Source organism: Charadrius vociferus, unplaced genomic scaffold (genome assembly GCF_000708025.1).
Source record: "Charadrius vociferus isolate BGI_N301 unplaced genomic scaffold, ASM70802v2 scaffold12, whole genome shotgun sequence".
Lineage (NCBI taxonomy): Eukaryota > Metazoa > Chordata > Aves > Charadriiformes > Charadriidae > Charadrius > Charadrius vociferus.
In genome coordinates this window covers 814,163-823,376 of record NW_009647422.1, presented here as the reverse complement: position 1 = coordinate 823,376, position 9,214 = coordinate 814,163, and the positions used below count along the sequence as shown (strand labels likewise).

The following is a 9,214-nucleotide window of genomic DNA, read 5'->3' as shown; positions in this document are numbered from 1 at the left end:
TCTTCTTAGGTTTTGCTGGCGGTGTGGTTTGTTGGCAGTGAATTACAGATGCTTGAAGCAAGAAACAAGCAAGCAAAACAAACCCCAAATCCACCAGGTTAACGATGTTTCCCTTCAATGAACTACATATCATTATGAAGAAAAAGAAGTCCAGGTGCTGTTAGTACCTGGTGGATAAGTTGAGATCTCTGAACTCTGAAAGAGAAGGCCACCTTCCTTTCCATGCACATGCATTGGTGACCCAGACTCTCCTTCACGAGGACAGTGCTATGACATGGTATGATGATGGCAGCCCAATTACTAAGTGTACACCAGTGCTGGGCAGGGTTTTCCCACGCCCAGTGTAAAACTGGTGCAACTTCATTCAAGGCAGTTGGGTGGGACACAAACGTGGGCATCCGTATCGTTGTATTGTCTACCTTCTGAGTTTGAGATTGTGGGAACTGTCTCCAATGCAGTGCCTGGGCGTGAGAGCTGCATGTGATGTCCTGCGAGCCACTAGCCTGGCATGTCTGAGCAGGATTTGGTTTCACCCTTCTCCTTTGCCCCTCCGCCAAGAAAAGAAAAGAAAAAAATAACTACTCCCTTGTTTTTCACAGGATCTATGTGTGTTCTTCACACAGGGATTGCCCCTATATGGAAGCTAATAGGCCTTCAGAAAAGAAGTAAAATACACAGCACATCTTAAAGATCTAACAATGCCTTCATCACAGGATGAAAGCTCCCAGCGAAAGCCCAAGAAGAAATCAATTTAATAGCTCCTTCACTCCTTCCTGACTCCTGGAGTGCCAGTTACGTGCTGAGACAACCTTGTTCTGATGAAAGCAATTTTGCTTGCTGCTGTGACGCTAATTTTTTCATCTGGAGAGTGGCTCCTTATGGCAGGTCTGATTCAATTAAGGATTACAGGTTCTACATCTCCCTTTCCTGGCAGTGTGTGCTAAGCAAGTGCAAACGAAATACAGACCAATTGTTTTCCCCTGATCCCTAATGATCCTGGGTGTGTTAATGCACCAAGATCTATGGGCGAACTTAAAAAGAATGAAAAACACAGCCGTGCTCTGCTTTTGGCATCTGTACCCAGTTTTTATACATGCAAATCGAGTTTCCTGTTCATGGAAAACAACCAAACAAAACACGATGTCGTGAACAGAGCGCGGAGAAAGGCATTTGTGCTGTTCCTTCTCAGCGACCTGCTTTTCCAGAGGGCACCCAAGGGTGCTTGGAAAGCTTCTGCTAACAAGGATGGTGGGCAATTAGCAGAACATGCTGCGGCACCGGGGCATCCTCTGAGTGGCTGCAGCTTCGCCTTCACACGGGTAAAACGCAGAGGCAGGGGCTGTGCGCTGGCCTCTCCCTGCTCATGTCCCTCCTGTCCCTTCTGCCCGTGCCCGCGACTCTGTCTTCGGTGCCTTATCATCATCTCTCATCAACACGACTTTTGGCACATTCATATGTTTGGCAATTTTGCCTTTCCCTCCCCCCCCGGCTTCTGGCCTCCCTCTCTGCTTTACTGGCTCATTTTTCAAAAAGTGCAATTTATCTGTTTCAGAGATGCTGGTTCTGGAAAAGCCACCAAGGACTCGGGCTCTCCCCTCCCTTGCCCCCCGTACTTCATTATTTATGACACATCAGGATCTCCCAGGCTCTCCTCAAGTGACTGAGACCTTTACCCATAGTTATCAACCCCCGAGGGCTTGAAACTTCAGAGTGAAAGGTCTGAAAAGAGGCAGAGGAAAAGTATTTCTCTGCCTCGTGGCTTGTCTGATCTTGTTCTGGATGCCAGCGGCTTTTCCAGTTTTGTGTCCTCGGTTGGCTCAAGCGGAGCATGCCATTTCACAAGGATTTGTCATCATATTGCTGATTCCTGGGGATCCTTCTGTCTCTCAGTTTCTCTCTTGGATGCTCAGTGCTTGGAGAGCCTCTCCCCATCACACCAGAGAGAATTCAGCCTGGAAGCCAGAGCACCGGCGTGTCTTTGGTGAGCACTTGGTCAGCATGGAGATCTGGGTGCTGAAGTTGGTGCCGTTGCTGCCTAAGGAAGGGTGGTGATACTTCATGTCCGAGCCCAGGAACCGCTCCAGATGCCACCTCCGCCACTTTCGCTTGAGCTCAGCTTGGACCTAGGCAGTGGAAAGACAAGCAAATCAGCAGAGGGGAGCATTTTCCATTACTCTGACTTGATTGTGTGAGCAGCAATGGGTGATGCACCAACCAAGGGGCCAAGAATTATTTTATAAAGGTCACTAAAACTCAACCGGACCAGAACTTTTAACCACATAGAAGAGAGGTCACACTCCAGCCAGTAAACTACTAGAGCAGAAATCCCTGACCTTCAGCAGAAAGGTGAGCACAGGGGATTGCTTATCTGATAGAGTGAAGGTGTCAGACTACTTAACTTTAATGGCAACATATTTTACGCTTTGTGGGGGTAATTAAGATTTTTTTTTTTTCACTGCCCTGTTTTTGTCCAAATACAAATGATTTAACTATAGCTTGTTTGTAAAGCTGTCAATACAGCTGTGCCTTTTATTTTTTTGATAGAAGCTCCTTGTTCCCGCTCAGGGAGTTCACAGACATCATCTGGTTTACACTACTCAGATTCAAACCCTGAACAAATCTGGCCACCGTCCCCCTCCCCTCCTGCGGCCTTCCAGGGCAAATTTTTAGATAACAGTATGAATTCGATAAAACAGCTGTGTCTGCGGGTTGCTGGGATCAGCAAGCACAGGAACGGTACAAAACCAGGATGCAAACGCCAGGACTGGAAATGTGGGAAAGGCACGATCAACGCCTGTATGGCGGAAACATTTTCACCTGGCACTGGTCTGTGCATGACAAGTCCCATCAATGCTTGTATCGGTTTTGATTTGTTAATAATAATAATAATAATTGTGTGGTTCTGCCCTGCTCCATGCAGGCTTATTGGCAAAGGTCTCCCCTGGAGCCAGACTATCTGCTCTGCGTGCCACCGCGTGATGTCCACATGGCATCAGCCTGGCTGAAAGCAGCATCAGAGCTGCAGGAGAGCAAATTGTGATTCTGGACACTCTTCCTCTCCCCAGGAAGCTGGAACACAAACCCAGATCACAGCTGCTTCTTGCTTGCCTGTGCTCAGTTTATCGAGCTGCAAGTGCTCCAGCTGACAGCAGCTCCAAGTTTTTAGCTGCTCGCACCTACTTGGTAGAGCCTTCACAATGTGGGTTTAATCAGTCTCCGTTGAATTTCTTGCAGGCAGATGGAGCATGGTACAAAAATATCACTGCACTAACGAGCTTCCATCTTGGCAGTGGGCCTGATCCTGTGGAGGATTCATTGACATGCTAAGCATGAGTAGGGCTTAGAAGACAGGCTTTATCCCTCCCTATTGAAGGTGGTCCCTTCAGATCAGGGTTTATGCAAGGTCATATGGGAGTTCTCCTGATGCTGTATCATGAGTAAAGGGCGGACTCAGCAGCAGTAATACTACAGTGTGCACAAAAGTCCTAATATGTTCATTAATTATGCTGGAAACTGTCAGGCAAATGATTGAGTTGTTTTTCTGGAGTGAGCGATTTTACTTGGAAGCTTTCCCCCAGCACAGTAACATCAGGAACGGGACACTTCTCAATCCACTCTCCACAAGGTTTGCCTTAGCTGCAAACATTAACCAAACAACATTGCTGATCTTACCTCCCCGTTGAGAAAACAGTACAGGACAGCCACCACAAATCCCTAGGGAAAAGGAGAGAACAGGCTTTTAGCACCTCATAGCTGATACTGCCCTAGATCACAACCCAGGCTCACTGCGGCCTTGGAGAAAGGGCACACTGCTGGGGGACTGCTAAGATGCCCCTTAGAAACCACTTGATTGCATTTTCCCTGTAAAAGGAGCACAGGAAGATTGGTTAAGGTACCTTGTGGCAGGTGTATGGGTATGGGTTCAAAGATTGCTCCAGACTGGTGTTTAAAGCCATCGGCAGTCAGCTCAGCTCTAAGAGGGGCACTTGGCTGTCCCAACTGGGGCATTAAGAGGCAACTGGATGGGGTACTAGACCCAAATTTCCTGCTTGGTCTTGTCAGCTGAAACTGGAGAGATCTAAACATGCTCACTAGTATCTCAAGGTCAGAATGATCTTAGACATGGCATAGGGCTTAACTGTTTCTTTCCCATCCCCCCTGCAGTGACACCTACTTTTTGAGAATCTCATCTTTCATTGAAAAAAATAAACCAAACTTGTAATCTCTAGCCCTTATGGTGGCAAACTCTAAAGACAAGGAGTGAGTGTAGATCCATTCGTCTCTCAAAGGAGAGATGCCAGATGTGAAGTGATGATGATGTAGGCAGGAACGTTATCTCATTCACCACTGAACAAAGCATGCCACTGGCACGTGTATGGCATACTGTGACAGACAGACCCGGCTTGCAGGTTGTGAGAATACAAAGTGGCTAGACCTGATTAATGGATGGAAGCAATGGGATGAAATACATAAATAAGCACTTCTTTTCATGCAACAGCAGGGCCAAGGTTAACAGCCCAACATGGGAATTGGCTGAAGTGAAATGAGTGGGAGGATGTAAGAAGCAAACTTCATCAGGGCTTCCCAAAGACTAATGGGGAGGACAGCCCCATTATCTATCCTTGTGGGGAACCTGCCTCCTACACCAATGAAATGGAATCCTGCTTGAGTAGGATCTACAGGTAGAACTTGTCTTATTTACAGAGAGAAAACTTCATGCAAGTCAACTGGTTGAAGACAGACCTGGCTCCTGTTAATGGCCAGAAAAACACTCCTCCCAAAGGTGATTTATCTCATCTTACACCATGCCAATAATATACAAACTGGACTGACGTGCTCATTTTTCTCCCTTATGTACAAAAAAATCCAGGGTGACTAACTTAGAGAGGTACATTTTCTTTTTAGGTGCCTAAAATGAGGAGAGAGAATCTCCTTCTGGAATTCCAGGAGACAAAATACAAAATTATCTTCCATCCTTACCAAGCTGGAGTAAGCAGCTTTTCCCCAAAGGTATAAAAGCAGTATTGGGGATGTCCAGGAAAAAACCCAGCTCACATGTTTGCTTATTCCCTTGTCAAACTTGTTATGCTTCTCCCTGCTGACGGACCTGGTGACTGCCTGGTGGCCCAAAGGGTGGCTTACCTGGAACGACCCAACCACGAGCTCAAAGACCAGCTTAACTTCTGCTTTGAAATTGTCAGGGAAGAAAGCAAACATGATGTAGTGAATGCCAAAGAGAGGGATCAGCAGCAAGGTGGACTTGGCCAGCCTCCTGTCGGAAAGACAAACATGAGTCAGAAGGGGAGAGGGAAGAGGAGCTAAAGGGTAAGCTGATGAGAAATCTGGCAGCTGAGCCCTGTGCAACCCTGAAACTTTAATTTGCTGCAGTATATATTTGCTGATTACCTGGATCATGAGGGCGTAGCCTGTATCATGCATGTTAAGTGCCTTTGTTTGCCCTTAGGAGATGCGATGTGGGCCGCTTACCCTGAGGTCCTGGGAACATCCAGCCTTTCAACAGCAGCCTCGCCTGAGGCAGCATCAGGAGGCTGCCTTCGCCCAGAGGGAAGATGTGTCTGGGTTACAGGGAGGGAGCTGAGGTAGCTCCTCACAGCCTAACCTCCCTGGGATCCTTCTGATGACCTGGTCTGGGATGACATGACATGTGGAGCCAGACCCTCGTCTGGGCACAGTTAGTTCACACTAACCAAAGGACCATGCTGGGATCATTTCCACAGGCTTGCTTTCCTCCTCGTTAAGAGCTCTTATATAAATATATACATGCCTCCAGCTGAGGCAGAGTGATCAGCCCTGGATTACTTCTCCTTGGCCCGCAGACTGCAGATGGCTGGTGATTTCAGATGTGGTGACAACATAAAATGTGACATCTTTATTCCCAGCAACTTCAATGGAGGTATTTCTTTCTCCCCTCTCTCTTCTTCCCCTCCCTCCAGAGATCTTTTTTCATCTCTACAGGATAAATCATCATCTAGCACTGTCTTTGTTTGCTTGAGATTTCTGAAAATTACAGCTTCTGGGAGAGAAATGGTATGTTTAGCTCAGAATAATGACAGGCTATCGCACAATGAGTGTCTCCAAAGGAGGGGGATGAACAGTATCAGTGCTTAATGGCATCAGGCTGGGTAATCAGAGGCCTAATTAGGAAGAGATGATAATTTATTAAATGTAATCATTATTAAAATATAGCTGATGGAAATAAAATGAATTCAAGGGCCTAAGGATGCTTATGGGGGTTTTGGCTCTGTTGGTCACCCACATCCTTCCAGGTGTCCCTCTCCCAGAGGCTTATGGAGGAATTCAAGCTACGGCTGGGATGTTGGAAATGCTTGTTCTTCCATCTGCAAACCCTTCACCTCCAAAGTCTCATCAGGCTCAGTCCCCTCAGACCATCTTCATTTATTTGCCATCTGCAAAAGCCCACTGGGAAGGCTGATGTGTCAGCTTTATGCAGATGATGCTCATCACTGTATCTCCCAGCAGACCTTTCCAGCTTTCCCTGGGCCTGGCCCAAAGACAGCTTGACATTAAGGCTGTGGTTGGAGGCCGTGGCTCCCCAGGGAATACCTGGTGGCTGAAACTGGCTGCAACTCATTCCAGGCAAAACAAGTGCCTTAAGGAAGCTGAGGAACTTTCCAGGAATTTGCCTTTCCCATCACATCTCTTACTAGCAGGCAAATCCCTTCTCATAGCGAATAGATCCAAAATCTGAGTCCTCTCGGTTGTCTTGCTCTACCAAAGGACTGTCACTGCCATTGGTCACCATCAAGGTACCATGTTCCTCCCTGTCAGAAGCAGTTCTGGCCAGTGTGACCCACACTAGTATGACCTAATTCCCCCAGCTCCAGACATAGGAGAAAGCAACTCATTTTCTAAGCAGATCACAGTTCAGTGACTATCAATGCTGGCTTTGCAAAGATGTCTCCTCTCTCCCCAGTCTTTCAGGAATGGTCACCTTAGAGGAATTTGATTCAGTGTACTGTATTCATAGAGACACTCTTTGCAACCTGCAATGAACTAGAAAATTTTGTTTTACCCTTGCAGACAACACCGAAACAACATCCCCTCAACTACAACTTTTTTCCTCCTGGCTGGACTGCGGCAATGAACACGACACAAATGCCAAACCTTAGGAGCCCCTTTCTCCAGTTTGCACAATGCTCCAAACCAGTCTGTTGCTCCCAGAACTGACCTTCCCTAGAATATTGAGTGATGTTTTAGATGGCTTCAAGGCAAGGGCCCTTTGGTCTAGCCCTGTGGTATTTAAGACTTTCCTGCAGAACGCTGAAATGAGGAAAATCATCTTTCCCAGTCGTGGTTCCTCCCAGGAAGCCAAAGCCTGGCTGTGCAGGAGGCAGAGCTGCTTGGGAGATTGTCCAAAGCTGGTTAAAGCTACCTGCTGGAAGCCATGGCTTCTCAAAAAACTCACGACTTCCTCTGCCAGCACAAGGTGTACTTCCCAGAACTACCCTCTCTGACAGATACACATGGTGATGGGTAATTTAGGGAAAACACGTCTCCACTAGCCTGCACTGAACCTATTTCTCTCCTTGGAAGTGGATAAGAGGGAACCAACATTTTAGTCATCCTCCTTGAATGCATAACGGAAAAGTTACCCAGAAAACTTTGATGATCTTATTGATCTATGAACATGTACAGAATAGAAAGAGATGAATTTTGCTCGAGATTCCTGTTGCAGAAAACAACTTCTATTTGCTTGAAATATTCCTGTCCCATTCTTGCACACGTCTCTGTCATTTCCAGAAAACCGTTTTGGGAGACTTGTCTTCACAGTTTCCAATACATTAAAGCCCAGTTCACTGTCTGTAGCATTAATGAGTGAGTCAGCAGCACACCTGAACTTCCAGCCTGCAGCTAAACTGAAACCGGTTGGAACTGAACAATACCGTCAACTTGTCAACATGTTATTTCTTTTTTTTTTTTCCCTAAAATAAACAATATAAAATAAACAAGAAAAGGAGGGAGAAATGCAAATGAGAGATCCCTGATGCTGTTAGTTTAAAACATACTTATCTCAGATTTGACAGGAGGAACCCACACATATTATGCTCAGATCTCTTGGGTCCTGCAGGCCAAACCCCTGAAGCAGCAACAGCATTTCAGGTACTAAGGAAATGACATGTAAAAGGATCCAGGTATCTACAATTTGCAGATCTCATGCCTAATGGCATTTATTAGAGGGTCAGGACCCCAGATGTCTCTACAGATAGCTGTCTAAACATTAAAAACTTAGGACCCCCTTGGTGGGATCCAGCCTTCAAGTTGGGACCCTTAATATTCATTTCCATAGGAAAGTGTGGTATCTCATGTCCCACCGCAGTCAGTACAGTCAACGGAGACTTCCAGATGCCCCAGAGAGTCTGGCTGGTGGCCAGAAGGTGTAGAAGGGTACAAGTCTCCCATAGGTCCTGGGTCCTATATGCCAGGTTCAGGCAAACGTCCTAAAGCATCTCATATGGCTTGGACATGTATAAGTGAGCAACTGATTCATGCCCTAATGGAATGGAGATGCTTTTCCAGGTGGAGAAGGAAGGTGAGGAACTGTAGATGCAAAGATCATCTGTACTTCAGCAGCACCTCTCGTTTGGCAGGCCAGTGTGGGGAAGTCCGTGTTACCTACTGCCCCGCCGTGCTACGTTTGTTTACAAGGCAAAGAGAGCTTTCCTGGCAGCTCCCACTTCATTGGAAAATGTGAAGTAAAAAGCCCTGAACCCAAAGCTCTGCATGACCTCCGAAGTAATCTGGACATAACCCTTCCAACGCGTGTTGGCAACACTTCTACTGAGATGAATGGGAGCCAACTGCTCCAGGCTGCTGCTTAGTACTAGAACATATTTCAATATGCTGATTTAATCTATGTACCTGGCCAAAGCTGTTGCAGTCCTGGGGGTACAAAGACACAATGCCCAATTGGAAACACATAAAGGGACGTGATAGAAAGAACAGGGCCTGGTAATGTTGGCGTGTTAAGATGACAGAAAAAGAGGTAATTGGCTTTGGCTGCTACAGGGACAAGTTAAGGTCAAATAGTGGAATTTCCTTTCATAAATTTGAGAATCTCTTGAAGCAGATGAAATGCATAATTTACCGTCACAAGAGAGAAAGACTCAGTGTCATGGCTGGTCAGTATTTAAGGACCATATTGATATTCTCTTCCATCTCGCAGAAAGATAAA

At 46.5% G+C, this 9,214-nt stretch overlaps 1 protein-coding gene across 2 annotated transcripts in view; it reads right to left on the bottom strand.

Annotated features, from left to right (window-relative positions):
- Positions 1–1,069: 1,069 nt before the first annotated feature.
- Positions 1,070–9,214, bottom strand: part of LOC104282398 (vasoactive intestinal polypeptide receptor) — a 74,597-nt gene continuing 66,452 nt past the window's right edge. Inside the window, exons 10-12 of one of the 2 annotated variants that reach the window (XM_009880488.1) lie at positions 5,143–5,272; positions 3,673–3,714; positions 1,070–2,123 (exon numbers count right to left, since the gene is read on the bottom strand). In XM_009880488.1, coding sequence (XP_009878790.1) covers positions 1,932–2,123; positions 3,673–3,714; positions 5,143–5,272 — 364 coding nt within the window. In that variant the 3' untranslated portion in view covers positions 1,070–1,931. The remainder of the gene's footprint in view (positions 2,124–3,672; positions 3,715–5,142; positions 5,273–9,214) is intronic. The other variant, XM_009880489.1, reaches the window with a different exon arrangement.